Consider the following 18,964-nt stretch of genomic DNA (forward strand, 5'->3'; position numbering starts at 1 on the left):
TTGTTTGATGATTCCATAATAGTATATTTTAGAGTTTTACTCCACTAAGTGGTGATTTTAACCTTTTTGGAGTAACAGTCATGTTTCATTGGTCATATTTCTTTTCAAGCCATGATTTTTGTTGTGTTCCACTGTTCTGCACAGGCCTGACCTGATAGATTTTGACAAACTAAAGAAATCCAACGCACACTACAACCTGCAGAATGCATTTAATCTGGCAGAGCAGCACCTCGGCCTCACTAAACTGTTGGACCCCGAAGGTAGGGACTCAAGGGATAACAGGTGGGATTTGTAGCATCTGTACTATCCAGGTGTTAATGTAAAATCTGTTTTGTGTCAGTATGTTTCATTTGTATGGCATACTTTGGGAATTATCAAAGGAAGAGCTTAGTTTTGGTTATGGGAATTTTTTGAGGATTTGTGGAAAGGATGACACTCAAAAAAGGCCTTGAAAGATGAATACGATTTAAACAGAGTCTGAAGGAGAGTGTGTGCAGGCAGAGCTACTAGCATGAGCAAAGGTGCAGAACCAGGAAAGAGGAAGGTGTGTTTGAGGACTAACAATTCAATGGGAATGGTGGTTAGGGTAATAGTGTGGATGGGATCCCCACGGGGCAACAGGCAACAGGGAGTCATTGAAGGTTCTTAGCTGCTGTGCTCGAAGTAGAAAAGTAGAAAACCTGGCATAGGCTCTCAATGAATGCTTGTTGGCTGACATTTATCTGAAGGTGGCAAGCAGGTTGGATGGGGATGGGTGGAGATTGGAGGCAGGGGCCTTGTTATGAGGCTGTGCTTTGCTTGTGAGCAAGTAAGAGTTTAAATGAGGAAGGCGTATTTGTGAAAGGGGAATGGAGGTGGAAGGAGCAGCAGTCACAGTCCTTTCTTACAGATTCATCCCATTCTCTGCATGGAACTAATCCCTCTTTACTCTGTGAGTCCCTGTGTGACTTGGAGCTGACCTGTGTGGAGCAGTCCCCCAGGTTGTATCTCCCTTACTTAACAAAATCCTAATTCTGGGTTTCATTTCAACGTGAGCTCTCATAGGAACTTTTTCTAATTTTGAGAAGCATTTAAAATTTCAGGATTTGTTTGTAGTGCTGAAGATTTATAGATCCTCTCAGCTGTGAACAAATATTGGAGAGGGAAAAAAACCGTGTGTATGTGAGTGAAAGTTTAAAGTTCTTTTAAATATAGAACAGGAAGTTTAACTCCCCAAAGGCAGATCAAGGTCATGAGGCCTCCAGGCAGGCTTCTTACTATTTTCCAATGCATCAGATTCACTGATATGTTGGTTACAGGAAGTTGAGATAAAATTATCTTTGTACTAATCCATTAAATGATTTCTCAATATAAACAGAAAACTAAAATTCCTTGGGTTTCAATAAATCTTCGTGCTTAACCCCTGTCTTACTATGGGAAGGAATTTTTCCTTACCCCACTTTCTTTGTGCTTTGATAAAGAACCTTTTTTTTTTTTCCCCTATCACAGTGACAACATTTTTAATAACTTGCTCATTACTTAATCTTTCTAATCACCGCCCAGTATGAAAAGGGGGATTGGTGTTCCCCAGATCACAAAACAAGGAGCTAAAACTGGCAGCTGATTTCACTTTTGTCCTGTGGTTTGATCTTGATTATTAGTTGTCCGGGACCCCAAAGAGCATCAGTTAAAATCTACTTGTAGATAAGTTAAATAAAAAGTTTTGCCTTCTCACTTCTTTGAGTTTTGTTGACATTTTGTGTTGATTAAATTGGATACTTACACTGGCATTTTTTTCTGGCTGTCCTCCAGTTCACTCTCCTTTGTGCATACTTTGATGGGTTGAGCAGACACAGGAGCCCTGGGTTAAGGAACAGTAGCTATGATTCTGGCCCTCACCGCCACTGGCTGCCTAAGTGACCCTGGGCAGGGAGCATGCCAGCAGTGCGTCCTAATGTTCTCTTGTTTAAATTAAGAGAAACAATTTTGCTCCATACAAGGCTGTCAGGGGTGGCAATAGGAATGGGGGTGTATGTATGAATGTATATTGAAAAAAGAGCCTGATGATATCTGTTAAGAGCTGTCCTGTGTGTTCTTTTCACAACCTATCCCAAGTTGAGTGCTTTACTCAATATTGCCAAACTTCAAAGACTTGCCATTTTCAGTTGTTTGTTCCTTCTCTCAGTACCTATTTATTGACCACCTGCTTTGTGCAGGACAGCACAGCAGGAATGTGGGAGGTGGAGTGGCTTGCCAGGACAGGCTTCTACCCTTGACAAGGACTGAATTTTGTAAGGCAAACAAAACATGCATAAAAAACCATAACCTGGCAAAAAGTGGACTATGCGTCCATACGAAGTCCCAAGGGAATAGAGGAGGGAGACAATAATGTCAGCTGTAGGGATCATAAATGGTTGTATTGGGTAGTAACTTTTGAAATGGACCTTGATGGATAGTAAGAAAGTTACAGGATCAGAAAGGCCATTTCAGACAAAGGGAGATCATGAGTAAAGGAAGTCATGTTGGAAATTATGTGGTATGTATAAGGAATGGTGAATGGTCAAGTTTGATTCAGAGATACAGTGCTAGGTGCAGTGGCTCACATCTGTAATTTCACCTACTTAGGAGGCTGAGGTGGGAGGATTGCTTGAGCCCAGGAGTTTGAGGCTGCAGTGAACTGTAATCATGTCACTGCATTCTAGCCTAGGTAACAGAGTGAGACCCTGTCTCAAAAAAATTTAATAAGGAATACAGTAGCTGAGAGGTAGGACGCTATAGAATTTAGGAATGTCTAGAACAATGCTTGACACTTAAATGAAGCGTGGTGAATATTTGAGAAATTGATGGAAAAAAGGAAAGGAAAGTTATAGCCAGATTCTAGAGGACTGAAGCGCTTATACTTTATTCTTCATACTGAGTAATTTTGAGCTAGGAGGAACTGTTCATAGCTGTGCTTCTGGAAGATCAATCTGGGTGCACTATGTGTAAGGAAATCAAGTAGTAGGGAAAGCTGGTGGAGGGAGCCATTGTTTCAGGGCTGGTTATGTGATAGGATGGGTCTGAACCATGAGTCACAATAAGGATTCCACAAATAAGGGTCATCCCAACTCAGACTCAGTGACTAGCTGCTGGATACTGGTAACAAGAAGATAAAGATATCTAAAGACTGAGTGACGTGGGGCGGTGCTGGTCCTGTAGGAAGAAATAAGAACTCAGGCAGAGCAAACCCAGTATTATGGTAGGGCAGGGAGAGGAACTGTGTGTCTGTGGAAGGCATTTCATGAATATTCACGTAATAGGGAATCGGTGAGATGGTTTCACCCTCATTGTCCTCGTAATTAATGCACTGATGGCAGAACGCTCAAGTACAAACATGAAGACCCTGCACCGTTCCGTGTTGTCCAGCAGTCGTTACATTCATTCCTGCTGCCTGGGTGGGGCACAGTAGCATGCAGTACACTGAACAAAGTCTTCTCTGGGTTACAGACATCAGCGTGGACCACCCTGATGAGAAGTCCATAATCACTTACGTGGTGACTTATTACCACTACTTCTCTAAGATGAAGGCTTTGGCTGTTGAAGGAAAACGAATTGGAAAGGTGAGCTCATGCCAGTTTTGTGAGTTGTGAAACATAATTAAGGTTCATTGAGCCCTCATTCTCCCATGCACTCATAAAATTTGCCAATAGCAATTTGTAGTGGGCTCTCCAGATGGTAGGGAAATCAGCGGAAGCCTCTTCATCCTGAAGGGTAACAAGAGGTGGGAGAGATGGCCACCATATTTAGGAAAGGATTTGGGGGCTAACTCAAACCCAGAAACATCCTTCTCCTCAACGTCTCCAGGAAACTGGGTATTGGAAATCTGATCGAGTTGGCTAATGTCATGGGTGTGACATCCTACTTACCACAGTTGAAAAAGTCCTAGCATCATGCTTTTTACTTTTCATTTGGCGATGTTCACCTACCATGTTTTCAAAACACCTCAGACCAGATGACATTGTCCTCTCAATGCAGTGAAGTAAAAAAGTAATGGGTATTTATGGGACAGGATCAAGCTAAATAGAGCCCTTTTTGTTTCTCTAGGGATTTCAGATGTTAGGCTACAGAAATCATTCAGAATCTCTTTGCTTGGGGGTTGGGAAGTTACAAAACCAATTACAGTTAGGCTGTCATTGCTCACAAATAATCAGTCTAGGTGCCTCTTAGCAGATGGTTCCTTGAGTTAACATGCTTGTGCCCAGGTGCGGCCGAACTGTTTCAGAGCCGGCCAAACTGTTTCAAAGCCGGTCATTTAGTGTGTGGGCACTCGTATAGGGTTGCAATCGTATTTAACTTATGGAGCGACATGATCTTTTTAATTTTTCTATCCCTTGTTTACAGGTGCTTGATAATGCTATTGAAACAGAAAAAATGATTGAAAAGTATGAATCACTTGCCTCTGACCTTCTGGAATGGATTGAACAAACCATCATCATTCTGAACAATCGCAAATTTGCCAATTCACTGGTCGGGGTTCAACAGCAGCTTCAGGCATTCAACACTTACCGCACTGTGGAGAAACCACCCAAGTAAGATGCAGATTATAGTGTGTGATCATTAATATGGAAAGACACATCACTGTAGCCAGCCAACCCTGTGTTCTGATTTCTGTAATCTCATCTCTTAACTGAATGCCTCTCAGTAGCATGTCCTACTCCTTTTCATCTGATTCTGTGTTGCTGAGATTTATGATAGATCATGCTCTCTCTGAGCCCTTCCCAATAGAAATGTACCACTGACATACAGGATATATGAGAATTCTAAGAAATGGTACGAGTCCTCAACCCCTTATCCAAAACCATTGTGCCCAGTGTGTTTCAGGATTCCATAATTTTGGGATTTTAAAAAAACAGCACAGCTCATATGTTGTATATTACAAGACCCCAGATGGGACTAAGGCAGTAGCCCATAAGCCCAGTAAGTATCTGTGGCAAAATGTGTAAATATTCACATTGCATTAAAGACAATAAATAATTTCATAACAGTTCAGATCAAGTTTTGCAACCCCAAAAAAGTTTGATTTTTTTTCATGTCTTTTTTAAGTTCATAATTGTTGAATAAGGATTGTAGACCTTATCTATTGCTTACCATAGTTCCAAAGTCATTTTTTTCTTTTCTGAAAATGGTTGCATATACCTTGGTAAGGTCTCTGAAACCCATTGAAAATTACATTAGGTAGACATTTGAAATAATCTGTGTTGAGTGCATTCAGCTACACTGAATGAATGAAGTAAGTCCGTTGTCCAGGATTTAGGGTTTAAAGCTTGACTGAAGTGAATACAAAGATTATTGCATGCCCTTGACACCCTCAAATATAAATGTCAGCAACAACAAACAACTACGAAAAAATTCCACAGTTTGGTATGTTTCAAGGTTTGTAACAGCCAGTGAGCAACCTCCTGATGTCTCTTTGACATACATTTCACGTAAGTCAGACCAGAGTTAAATGATTTTTAAAATGCATGACTGTGTGAAATTTTTTTTTCTCCAGTAACAAATGAATGTTTTCCCCTGTGTTTAGATTTACTGAGAAGGGGAACTTGGAAGTGCTGCTCTTCACCATTCAGAGCAAGATGAGGGCCAACAACCAGAAGGTCTACATGCCCCGGGAGGGGAAGCTCATCTCTGACATCAACAAGGTAAAGTGGATCTGGACTCTGCATGGGCCCTGACCTCCTGGAGGCTTCAGGTTCTATCAGTATGTTTCAACTGCTAAGAGGACAAGAGACTGGAAGGGGCTGTCCCCACCTGCTGAATTGACAATTGGCAGCTGGTGCTCAGGTGTGGCAAAGGACCAAGCAAACAGTGGTGCCGGGCTAGGCTGCTGGAGGCTTCGGGGGGTAATGTTAGATTTCATCAAACCAGCTTTGGCGCAGGCTATACACCTTGCTACTCAGATACATATCACTTTACTTCTCATCTGAGGCAATTGTTTGAAACATCTTTAAATTACAGAAAGGAGAATTGAAATTTCACATGTTTGGAATCATAGTGGTTGTGGGGCTTAGGATGTTGGCTTCTTCCATTAGAGAAGCTGTCAAATAAGCAATTTTAATCATCATGCCTGTTATGCCTGCAGTTATAGAAATTCACAGCAGGCATTATTTCCAACTAGAAAGAAATTTGAAAATTCTAGAACTCTGGTCACTTGTACACAGCTACATTCCTTTTTGCTGCTCATTAAAAAAAATTTTTTTTAATGGGAGACAGGGTCTCGCTGTAGCTCAGGCTAGTCTTGAACTCCTGGCCTCAAACAATCCTCCCACCTCAGCTTTCAAAGTGCTGGAATTACAGGCATGAGTCACTGCATCTGACCCCACTTAGATTCCTGTGAGTGGAATGTTCGATCTTTTTTTTTTTTATGTGAAGAAATACGTTTCATAGGAATGAATTTAATATGGACAGTGGGTCAGGATTTTGAAAGAAATTTCAGATGTGTAAATTTTTTTAAAGTGGCTCAGGGTGGAATGAATGAGAAATTCATATGAATTCTTAGAAAAATCATGTATCTTTTTTATATGATCAAAGCTATTTAAGATAATTTATTTCCTCTTAAAGTAAGAGATTTATGATTTACTTATATTGCTTCATATCTACAGTTTTGTTTTCCAAGTACAACACAGAATCTTTAGATTTAGATGACGGAAGAGCGTTCCCATGAGGATACACTGAGAGAAAAACCCATTTTTTTCCTCAAGGCTTGAGAGTCAATGATGGTGGGAATGGGATTTCCCATTCAAGTTGTCAGGTCTTTTTGAGAAATACTAGCTGTTGACTGTAGCCACGGAAGTTTCCTTGAACACTACAGGAAACTGTTTGTGTTTGTGTGTGTGTGTGTGTATTTTCATTTTTGTAGGCCTGGGAAAGACTGGAAAAAGCGGAACACGAAAGAGAACTGGCTTTGCGGAATGAGCTCATAAGACAGGAGAAACTGGAACAGCTCGCCCGCAGATTTGATCGCAAGGCAGCTATGAGGGAGACTTGGCTGAGTGAAAACCAGCGTCTGGTGTCTCAGGTTCTGCTCTTGACATTATTAAAAAGACTGTTCCTGGGGTAATCTAGAAACACAGACATATGCCAGGGGCATAGGGCCAGAGGACAGCTGCTTATCGACATTCGTTATTCTGGAGGAACTGTCAGGTCACCTTGGCTACTTCCCATGAAGAGGATGTTTATAATTTCTATATATATATTTCTATTTATCTAACTTTTCATAGATGTGGAAGCAGCTCAAGCAGAGTTTGTTTAGAGCCATTGAGTGTGTGTGAACTGTTCACATTTATAAGTTCTAACAGTTTCTCTCTTTTCTTTAATCTTTGACCAACTAATCCTTCGAGGCAGTTAGACTGGTTGTGAAATAAGCAAAACTGGCTTGCTTTTCCACCTGACTTGATATAAGCTATCACCTGCTTTAGCTTTTCAGTCAGGTACTAGATATGAGCTGGGCCCCTCTGCAAAATGAGCAGTTACTAGTTTGCTTTGAGGAGGGCATCTAAGCTCAAGGCAGAGACCAGTGAGATGGGGGACTCAGGAGTCAGATTTAGATTTGAGACCACCAGGGATTAATGTGTGCTCAATATTTCATGTCTGTTCTGTTTCCTTTGGCAGGGGGGTGACGGGCAGGGGGCAGGAATGTTTTGTTTTTGTTTTGTTTTGTTTTGAGGCGGAGTTTCACTCTTGTCATTTAGGCTGGAGTGCAGTGGTGCCATCTCAGCTCACTGCAACCTCTGCTTCCCGGGTTCAAGCGGTTTTCCTGCCTCAGCCTACCAAGTAGCTGGGGTTACAGGCACGTGCCACCACGCTCAGCTAATTTTTGTATTTTTAGTAGAGACAGGGTTTCACAGTGTTGGCCAGGCTAGTTTCGAACTCCTGACCTCAGGCGATCTGCCCACCTCAGCCTCCCAAAGTGCTGGGATTACAGGCGTGAGCCACCGTGCCTGGGTGGATTTTTTATTTTCCTTCTTTTCATTCCGTTTCTCTGTAGGACAACTTTGGGTTTGACCTTCCCGCAGTTGAGGCCGCCACAAAAAAGCACGAGGCCATTGAGACAGACATTGCCGCATACGAGGAGCGTGTGCAGGCTGTGGTAGCCGTGGCCAGGGAGCTCGAGGCTGAGAATTACCACGACATCAAGCGCATCACAGCGAGGAAGGACAATGTCATCCGACTCTGGGAATACCTACTGGAACTGCTCAGGGCCCGGAGACAGCGGCTCGAGATGAACCTGGGGCTGCAGAAGATATTCCAGGAAATGCTCTACATTATGGACTGGATGGACGAAATGAAGGTAAAACCTGACTGAAAGGAAGGAGGATAGAGCTGATCCAACCAGCGCTCTCTTCGCTGGGACTCATTCACTAAACCCATACATACAGCTGTGTGCCTTGTCTAACTGCCCACCTGTACAGCTAGAGAGGAGCCACATCACCCATGGGAAGATTGCTAGCTCAGGAATTGAATGAGACATGAAGTGTGAAGAAGTTCAGTAGCTAGAGCTCTGTTTCTGTGATTTACGTCTGACGTAGATATATTCCAGTGTAGGGAATCAATCACATTGTGGTTTTCTTTATTTTTAATTTTTCGGGGTTAAACTAACTTGCCATTTTCATTGATCTTTGAGTGAGTGGTACTACTTTGGGCAGGGGTCCCAGAGAGGTGGTATGGGGAGAAGGAAGGAGTGGTAGGTGCCGTGGACAGAGGAGAGGTCGGGAACCAGGCAGCCAGAGTTCTGAGGGTGAGTGCCTGAGTTGCCTAATCCTCTTTGAGCCCTCTTTCTTGGTCTTTAAATGGAGATCATACTTACTATCTACCTCATCCAGTTATTGCAAGGATGGAATGCAGTAGTATGTGCACAGATCATAGGATGGACTGGATGGCAGTGGCTGCTCGTGCCATTTATTGACTGCTCTCAGCATAGAGTTCCAACCTTTCCCCCTTCCCAGGAAGAGACCTGCTATCATGCCATGGCCCTGTTCCTGTCCTCCGATGCAGGCCATGGAATGCTCAGCCATGTCAAGCAGTTCTCCAGCTGGAAGGGCTTTAGCCTTGTAGATAGAAGAAAATAGGTCAGTTTTCAGACAGTCCCATGAAGCCTCCTTTGTCTCAGCACACTGCGCTCCCAAGCTTGACCTTACGCAAGAGATTCCCTTCCCAGGATATAAGCTGTCATCTGTTGCCTACCTCTTGGACTGTTCCTGGCAGAGGGGCAAGGGCACCTGATACCATCAGTTTTCCCTCCTATTGGTCCAGATTTATGATTTTTTTAGGTCTTATCTCTCTTGATCTCTCAAAATAGAAATGTTCTTAAAATGTAGCAGAGAGGGACTTTTCATTTTGTAAATCATGATGCACATTGTAACTCAGTTGGTCCAGAGACTTCTCAGAAGTAAGAGTGAAGTAGAAATCCCATCTGACAAGGATGTAGAATGAGGCCCCCAAATTTGGCTGGTTGATGGAAGAAACAAGAAAATATTAGTTGGTTCAAACTTAAACCCTAGAAGTTGCTTGGGGTCTACTAAGCAAGACAGCCACCTGACCCTGCTCTCCTTATTGGTTTAAAGATGTGGCTTATAAGCTTTTCAAGTAGATTCTTCTCCCATTGATTGTGTAAGTATAGTAGAGGCATATCAATAAGCTCTTAACGGAGGAAAAACATTCACTTACAGGCTCAGCAACTTCTAAAAGATTTCTTTCAACTTGAAGTGACCAAGTCTATCATCTTTATTTATTTGTTTATTTTTAAGTAGTTGTTGCAGCGGTTTCTTCTTGAAGTTTCAGTTTATATTTTGGAATCTTTCATACAGCACCCCTGCCCACCCTCCCCACCCCCACCCCTGCTGGCCCTCACCACCTTTTTCTTCTATTCTGCACTTTTTAGTGTAGATTTGACTTGCTTATTCCAAGGTTGGTGATTGTTAGTTTGTGATAGCTCTCCTGACTCAGGCCTTCAGGTTTGATTTGTTTTGTTCTGGTTTGTTGACCATCATCTTCCCCTGAAGGTGTGGGGTCCATGGCAGACTAGAGGGAAGGCACAGCTTCATTGCTGGCTGTTTGTCCAAAGATTATGTCATGCTGAAGTCAAGGCTATAGTCACAGATGTCCTTTTGATTGCTTCTTGTGCACAGGTGCTAGTATTGTCTCAAGACTATGGCAAACACTTACTTGGTGTGGAAGACCTGTTACAGAAGCACACCCTGGTTGAAGCAGACATTGGCATCCAGGCAGAGCGGGTGAGAGGTGTCAATGCCTCTGCCCAGAAGTTCGCAACAGACGGGGAAGGTAAGGATGGCCCATTCCAAGCATTACCTCCAGATCACCAGAGATTCATATTTATAGAAACACAATGGGGCTTTTGAAGTTACTCTTCCACTATACATTCCTGGTGGGTTTGTCATGGGAGCATGAGATACAGTGGAGTGGCCTTCTGAACACTAATTCTGTCTTGTTTTTCTGGAATTCATATGTCCTTTCCTTAAATATGCAAATGCTGCTTGGCTTTGAGTGGCTTGGTGTTTGACAGTGAGACTTTTGCCTGACCTCACTCTTTCTGGCCATGCACTGACACCCTGGTGTGGCTGCTCCAGCGGCTCCTGGTTTTCACAGCTGGTTGCACATATCTCTGTTTGGAGGATGTTTAGAATGATTTGGTTTCGCTTCGTATATTTCTAGAAACAATTATATGCAATTGCCTTTTTCATATGATTCAAGTGCTTTCTTGCAAGAGGATGATCACTTGGTCTGCGGTTGTGCCAAAAAAAAAAAAAAATTTATCATTGCCCTCACTCTTGTTCTAGTCAAGATATTAGAAGGTGCTCCATTGCCTTATCACATGGCCCTGCATTTAGATTAGCAGTGAGCTGGTAATCATAAGTACACGGGGTGTAGCTCACTGCCTGTCGGTGAGCCTGCACCCATGCTGAGCTCCATCACACACCTACATTCCTTCCTTGATGTTAAACAGGTTACAAGCCCTGCGACCCCCAGGTGATCCGAGACCGCGTGGCCCACATGGAGTTCTGTTATCAAGAGCTTTGCCAGCTGGCGGCTGAGCGCAGGGCCCGTCTGGAAGAGTCCCGCCGCCTCTGGAAGTTCTTCTGGGAGATGGCAGAAGAGGAAGGCTGGATACGGGAGAAGGAGAAGATCCTGTCCTCAGACGATTACGGGAAAGACCTGACCAGCGTCATGCGCCTGCTTAGCAAGCACCGGGCGTTTGAGGACGAGATGAGCGGCCGCAGTGGCCACTTCGAGCAGGCCATCAAGGAAGGCGAAGACATGATCGCGGAGGAGCACTTCGGGTCGGAGAAGATCCGTGAGAGGATCATTTACATCCGGGAGCAGTGGGCCAACCTAGAGCAGCTCTCAGCCATTCGGAAGAAGCGCCTGGAGGAGGCCTCCCTGCTACACCAGTTCCAGGCAGATGCTGACGACATTGATGCCTGGATGCTGGACATCCTCAAGATTGTCTCCAGCAGCGATGTGGGCCACGATGAATATTCCACACAGTCTCTGGTCAAGAAACACAAGGACGTGGCGGAAGAGATTGCCAATTATAGGCCCACCCTTGACACGCTGCACGAGCAAGCCAGCGCCCTCCCCCAGGAGCATGCCGAGTCTCCAGACGTGAGGGGCAGGCTGTCGGGCATCGAGGAGCGATATAAGGAGGTGGCAGAGCTGACGCGGCTGCGGAAGCAGGCACTCCAGGACACCCTGGCCCTGTACAAGATGTTCAGTGAGGCCGACGCCTGTGAGCTCTGGATCGACGAAAAGGAGCAGTGGCTCAACAACATGCAGATCCCAGAGAAGCTGGAGGATCTGGAGGTCATCCAGCACAGGTGAGCGGGGCACTGCCAGTCACTGGCCTGTTCCTTGTGACCACTAGTGGCCCAGGAGGTGACCACCCTGTCAAATTGCCGTTTCAGATTTGAGAGCCTAGAACCAGAAATGAACAACCAGGCTTCCCGGGTCGCAGTGGTGAACCAGATTGCACGCCAGCTGATGCACAGTGGCAACCCAAGTGAGAAGGAAATCAAAGCCCAGCAGGACAAACTCAACACGAGGTGAGCACGCAGCCAGCAGCCTGCCAGCCTCCCACGTGTGGGGCCAGGGAGGGTGAGGTCACTCACTGAGCCTTGCTGTTGGGAATTTCCCACATGGGGTCATTGACATTGCAACACGATGTCGTGGCATTGGCACCTGCCTTTTGACATGTCCTTGTTTTGTAAGAAGTGTCTCTCAGGGCAACATCGTTGGTTGCAGGAGGATGATCTGAGCCAGCCCAGCACCTGCCCCTCTGCACACCAAAGTTAGGGCCTTGGTGTGACCTGTGTCCAGTGTAGAAGGTATTAAGATGACACCTGTGCTATCCATTTTAAAGTAACTTCAGGAACAGGACTCTAGCATGTTCAACACTTAATTTGCCAATGGAAAAGTCCTGATTGTCAGGGCAGACCTTTGTTCCGGTCTTATCTTTTTGTTGAGTAAACATGTTTGAGTAGGTTGTGGCATCTGGCCCCAGTTTTGAAGGTTACCATCAGTCTTAGAGTCTTAGATTTGGAAAACATTCATTAGGTGGAGTTCAGAGATGTATAAAATGTGTGTTGCAGACATGAATTAATTGACTCTGGGAATGGATGTGTTGTAATTGCTCACATTGGAGCTCTGTAACACATTCCTCTTTGTGACAGGCTTTTTCCAGATTACATTGCATCCCTGAGCCATTTCCATTATATATGGTGTTCGTAGTCTGAGTGAGATAATTTTCCAGAAAGCCTGTACTCAAAGCAAAGATGGAGAAAACAGATAAGCAGCATTAACCCATCACTGTTCCTTTTGCAATCCAGCCATGGTCGGTCTTCCCTTTTTCACACTCGCTCTCTGCCCCTGCACTCACAGGTGGAGCCAGTTCAGAGAACTGGTTGACAGGAAGAAGGATGCCCTCCTGTCTGCCCTGAGCATCCAGAACTACCACCTCGAGTGCAACGAAACCAAATCCTGGATTCGGGAAAAGACCAAGGTCATCGAGTCCACCCAGGACCTGGGCAATGACCTGGCTGGCGTCATGGCCCTGCAGCGCAAGCTGACTGGCATGGAGCGGGACTTGGTGGCCATTGAGGCAAAGCTGAGTGACCTGCAGAAGGAGGCAGAGAAGCTGGAGTCCGAGCACCCCGACCAGGCCCAGGCCATCCTGTCTCGGCTGGCCGAGATCAGCGACGTGTGGGAGGAGATGAAGACCACCCTGAAAAACCGAGAGGCCTCCCTGGGAGAGGCCAGCAAGCTGCAGCAGTTCCTACGGGACTTGGACGACTTCCAGTCCTGGCTCTCTAGGACCCAGACAGCAATCGCCTCGGAGGACATGCCAAACACCCTGACCGAGGCCGAGAAGCTGCTCACACAGCATGAGAACATCAAGAACGAGATTGACAACTATGAGGAGGACTACCAGAAGATGAGGGACATGGGCGAGATGGTCACCCAGGGGCAGACCGATGCCCAGTACATGTTTCTGCGGCAGCGACTGCAGGCCCTGGACACTGGATGGAATGAGCTGCACAAGATGTGGGAGAACAGACAAAATCTCCTTTCCCAGTCACATGCCTACCAGCAGTTCCTCAGAGACACGAAGCAAGCGGAAGCCTTTCTTAACAACCAGGTAAGATTTGTTCCTGCCTTTGCTTCCTTTCCATGAAAGCAGCCCTGGCTGCCTTTTGAAATGTTTTGGCTGGGGCAACTGATTTAACCCACACCTGTATGGAATTATATGGATAATTTAGAGACAGATTTTTTCCCCAATACTCTTGAGGCACTGAAATCCATCACATTGTAGGGGACAGGAATTGAAGATTGCCATAGGAGCTGCTTTGCCTTACAAAGTACTATTTGATTTCAACTGCCATTTAGGACATAGTATGTCCTCATAATTGAGGTATTGATCCCATTTAAAAGATACAGTGAGGGCCAGGCATGATGACTCACTCCTGTAATCCCAGCTTTTGGGGCGGCAGGGGCAGGAGAATCACTTGAGCCCAGGAGGTCAAGGCTGAAGTGAGCTGTGATTGTGCCACTGCACTCCAACCTGGGTAGCAGGATGAGACCCTGTCTCTTTAAAAAAAAAAAAAAAAAAAAAGTACAGTGAAGGTTTTTTTTTCTTGAGACCAATCTGTCTTATTGCTCTAAAAGGGTCAGGGACTTCACCTGAGGACACAAGGCAGCGATTAGAGAAATAAAAACAGCTGAGGATAGTCACCAACTTCAGGGCTGCTACTGTCTCAAAGAGAGGGTATGAAGGGTACATTACTGTTGCCTTGACGGGCACGTGAGAGGACCCTTGAGGCTGATGCACAAAGCTTTGGTTCCTTTCCTCAGTCAATTTGGAAAAAAAAATTTAGAGCATTTAAACCTTGAGGAAATTCAGTCAGTTACAGTGTCCCACTGGGTTTTTTTACCTCCTAATTTTTAATTTGATGTGATTTAATTATTTCATGTAAGTGTAATGAAGAAAGTGTTGTGAAGTATGTTGCATGGAAATGTAGAACACAGGAAAATGAGATCCTTCATTGATCCTCTATGACTTGTTTCTCTTTTTAAATAAGGAGTATGTTCTGGCTCACACTGAAATGCCTACCACCTTGGAAGGAGCTGAAGCAGCAATTAAAAAGCAAGAGGACTTCATGACCACCATGGACGCCAATGAGGAGAAGATCAACGCTGTGGTGGAGACTGGCCGGAGGCTGGTGAGCGATGGGAACATCAACTCAGATCGCATCCAGGAGAAGGTGGACTCTATTGACGACAGGTACAGTTTTCTGAGGTTCTTAAGGGAGACTTGCACGTTGGGGCTCTCAAACTTCTGAATCATTGGCCAGAAGCCCTTGGGAGTGTGGGCATAAATTTCCCAGTGGGCGGAATATGGGTGCCCAGCAGAATTTCATCTACCCAAACAGAAAATTAGTGAGCCGTGCATGACTGCCTGAGAATGTGGTTCTGGTGAGACATGTACAGGTGTCCACAAAAGGAAAGAAAGCCTGAGAAGCCAAGCTAATTCTTAACCAAGGACCTGTAAGAGCTGCAATGCTGCGTCGCATTCAGGTGTAAGCCATGCCCTTTGAGGATTGACACATGCTTGTGTCACCTGATAGGACCCCTGACGCCAGGTATTCCCAGCCAAGCCCATGTTCCCCTTCATCCATGAGAAAGAAACCTGTCAGCAGAGTGGGAAGGGAGGGTGAAGCTGGCTTATTCTGAGGACCTGGCAAAGCCACAAAGGAACATAATCTGGACTTTTTTAGAAAATTGGCTTGGATAGTGCTGTAATAGGATCTTTTTCATGATGAGAGGTAAATAAGAGCAAAGGTTATTTTCCTCTTCTGCCAGGGCATCTCCAGGATTGGATACACTTTCTTCATTTCTTGTTTAAAATTATTTATTTACTTGTGTGTGTGTGTGTGTGTGTGTCTGTGTGTCTGTGTGTCTGTGTCTGTGTCTGTGTCTGTGTGTCTGTGTGTCTGAAAGATTTCCTGCCTGGCTGGAGGCCAGTGGACTCCATTTGACCCTAACTCTTTGACTCACCCCTTACTCTTGCCTTGCCCTGGTTACTTAAGTTGGAGGTTGGGGCAGATCAGGGGTTGGATGCACTAGCACAGGCCAGTCTGGACCAGCCACTGGATCAGTCACTAGCCTCTGTTCCAGTTTGGGTTGAATTTAAGGGCTTGCTGTGAGACTGATATCATCAAAAAACAAGCTCTTCCTCTGTGCCTTTCTCCTGGCCTTCAGGTGTATTGGAAAGGAAAAATACTCCTTTGCTTACCACATCCAAGAGGGTTTCCTCGGACCCCTGGTCAAGTTGACTTAAAATAAGATGGGTGGAGAGGGGATGACTCTGTTTCCAATAAAGATTGAGCTCCTGTCTTTAGCACTTCCAATCTTTTTTTCTGAGCTGATTCCCAGCCTGAACCGTATGTTCTCTAGGGTGGTATTGTGGAATAGAGCATAACTTATATTACTTATAATTTTGTATCTGTTGCTTTTAAAACAGCTGCAAAAAAGAAAAATAAATCCACCAAATCCTCCCTAAATGAGTGTGAGAAACAGTGATTGGGCAAAGCGTTCTTAACCTAGAGGAAAAAAACTTCCTTTTTTTGTAATACTAACTCTGAGTATTTTGTAAATAAGGTATCCTGTGTACTTCCATGTTAGATGCACACAGCTGGTTTCCTGCAGGCGGGCTTGGCTGTTAGGGACATGTGCATTCAGGCAGGCGTGCAGCTGTCTTGGTGCTTCCTTGGTTTCTTTTTATGTCCCCAGTGCTGCAACAGTACAAAGCTGTTGGAAGCAGATGATGCTGTCAAGACTCCTGGATATGAGAAAACGTTTCAGCAGCAGCAGTCCTCAGTTGTGGCTTAACCTTCCTTTTGCCCTTGACCAAGAGCCCGGGCTCCTGCTGTTCCAGAGCTTCCTTAGGATTCCTCAGTTTTAAAAAAGAAATGTAAAAATGACCCTGTATTATCAATAAGCATAATAAAGATGGAAGGAGGGAGCTTCCAGATGAGCTGCCATCGGGAGAACTACATTTTCTTATTTTTCTCCACTGATGTTAACTGAACTCTGATTTCACTTTAATATCCCCAGAGGCCCACAGAACTGAAACTGACCCTAGAGGGTACTTGTCTGTTATGAAAACACACACATTTGTGAGTTCCAGGTGTTGCAGGAGCACAAGCTAAGTAAACATCTAAACCTTCAGATCTAATCCCCGCTCCTCGAAACATCCTGACACTGTGGTGAAGCGATTCTCCTAGAATGTAAAGTCATTATAATGTGCTTACGTTCAGGAAATCTCCTGAGCTGTTGAAATGAAAGAGTACCAGAACAAAGACACTGACTCTAACAGATGTGGGTAGGGCATGAGTGGCCTTCAGAGTGCCTGTGAATGGGGAGAGACTGTCCTCAGCCTGCCCTAGCGGATGTGAATAGGGAGGGAGGGAGCTCCTGGCCAAAAGGGAAATTCCAGCCACAGCACAGTTCATGAGGGGCAAGGAACAGTATCTAGCTTCATAAAGCAAGACCCTCTCTCACACCGGAAAACAGGCTTAGAAATTACCCAGTTGTTTCACTCAGGCACCTGGGGTTCTTGACTATTCACAGAAACCAGAACACCCACATCTGCTTCATGTGATGAGGGAGCTGTTTTGAGTCTTCTGTCGGGGAGAGAAAGTGAGAGATGGAAAAGCACTCTTAGTTCTGTGGAAGCTACAGCCTGGTTTTAGAAGGTCCTTCTCAGGCCCTTGCCTATAATTGAATCCAAGATCCAACGTGGAATTTCCTGAGTTTCACTTCCTGTGAATGATGTCCGTTGCACTAGTAAACCATTAAGCCACACTCACCGTCTTTTAAGTGTTTTGTGAGTCAGCGGCAGTCCCAGATGCCTGCGTGGCTGTGTTTCACACCACACAAAGGCCGTTGTCACACCTGCGCATAGATCGGCGTCATTTGGACATGCGATTCTAAATCCTTGCCTCCTTCTTCCCATCTTGATGGTCCCACTGTAAAAGAAAGGCTGCCCGGGCAGGTATCTGCTGGGCATGCGTGAGAGTTGATTATATAAGAAACACATTCAGGATTCTGTCTGGTTGTATTTCTCCCTTAATGAACCTTTCCAGACAGTGTTTGAAGTTGCGTTCATTTCTATTTCCGTGAGAGGCGAGGATGTGTGTCCTGTTGTTAATTTCCAGTATCTGGGATTCTTCCCTGCCACTGTAGGACTTAAATGAGATGCCATGCCGAAGGAAATGGAATCCTTTGCGTTCTTGAACTCCCCTAGAAATAGAATTGGAATTTGAGGGAAGGGAATTTCCTTTTGACATTCCTAACCCATCCACATTCTTAGATGACTAATTCTTTTCAGCCCAAATTCACTAACAGTCTTTTATTTTTTTTAATTTAATTTTGGTCTCTGATGATAGATGCAATGACATAAAATGTCTCTGGCCTTTATTATTTTTTGTTGTTATAAAAGCAGTAAATGTCTAACATTTTCAAGGGGAGAACTACTGCCCTTAATCCCATCTGTAGCATATGCCATTTGAGTGTTTGGTTTCTAAGCCATGCATTGGAGTTTTGTATTGTTTAATATGTATAAACTCTTTTCATTTAGCATTATAGTATAACTATTTTTCTATGTTTGCATTTTGCCTGTGTGGGATAAGCATATTAAAATCTCTTTTCCTGGAACTCCTTTCAACTTTAAAAAATTAAAAAGGCGTTATTTCTATCTAACATATGCCTAATATTTTTATTTATAATAATTGTATATAATACTGTAATTTACATAGTATAATGATATATGATGTTATAACATGTAAATATGTATAATTTCTACTGTTCTGTAGCCACTGGTACCTGCAGGAGCTATAGGGGCAGAGGGCTTTTTCTTTTGGTTCTCCAGGCAGACAACGGCTATGACACTGCATTGTCCACAGCCACTGAGGGCCTGTGTGGTGCATGCATCTCTACTCTAACATCTTTCTTTCTCCTGGGGAAGTTTTTTCAGACACCAGTCAGCAGCACGTGTTCACCATGCTGCTTTTACTCAGCGTGGTGGAGAATCCAAGGCTGTGTGTTCTTCCTCATCCCTGCCTCAGGGTTTGGCGGATGGAGGAGAGACCTTGTGCAGGCACAGGCAGTGAGAAATTGCTCTAAGAATCAGAATGGAAACCCAGCTGTCCTCAGTTGCACTCTGCCTTTATCCGTCTTAATACCCTGAATATAGACTGGCTTTCTTGCTTAGGCAACTCAGGAATATCAAGGAAGTGTATGTGTGGCAGTGCTTCTGAATCCTCAGTGGGTCCTCCCCTATTGGAAGTAAAGCTCTCCCCTGTTGTAGTGGAGCCACTGGAAGACAATCCTTTGCTAGGCATTCACGCTGCTCTTTCTCAGTTTCCATCTCTAAGCC

General features: G+C 44.7%; 1 protein-coding gene across 3 annotated transcripts in view; it reads left to right on the top strand.

Annotated features, from left to right (window-relative positions):
- SPTBN1 (spectrin beta, non-erythrocytic 1) overlaps positions 1-18,964 on the top strand; it is a 211,549-nt gene that overhangs the window by 160,112 nt on the left and 32,473 nt on the right. For all 3 annotated transcript variants that reach the window (XM_025354672.1, XM_025354674.1, XM_025354675.1), the window contains 11 exons: positions 145-260; positions 3,466-3,578; positions 4,360-4,547; positions 5,540-5,657; positions 6,875-7,033; positions 8,003-8,305; positions 10,143-10,296; positions 10,979-11,849; positions 11,937-12,074; positions 12,910-13,666; positions 14,607-14,809. In XM_025354672.1, coding sequence (XP_025210457.1) covers positions 145-260; positions 3,466-3,578; positions 4,360-4,547; positions 5,540-5,657; positions 6,875-7,033; positions 8,003-8,305; positions 10,143-10,296; positions 10,979-11,849; positions 11,937-12,074; positions 12,910-13,666; positions 14,607-14,809 — 3,120 coding nt within the window. The remainder of the gene's footprint in view (positions 1-144; positions 261-3,465; positions 3,579-4,359; positions 4,548-5,539; positions 5,658-6,874; positions 7,034-8,002; positions 8,306-10,142; positions 10,297-10,978; positions 11,850-11,936; positions 12,075-12,909; positions 13,667-14,606; positions 14,810-18,964) is intronic.

The sequence above is a fragment of the Theropithecus gelada genome, chromosome 13 (genome assembly GCF_003255815.1).
Source record: "Theropithecus gelada isolate Dixy chromosome 13, Tgel_1.0, whole genome shotgun sequence".
NCBI lineage: Eukaryota > Metazoa > Chordata > Mammalia > Primates > Cercopithecidae > Theropithecus > Theropithecus gelada.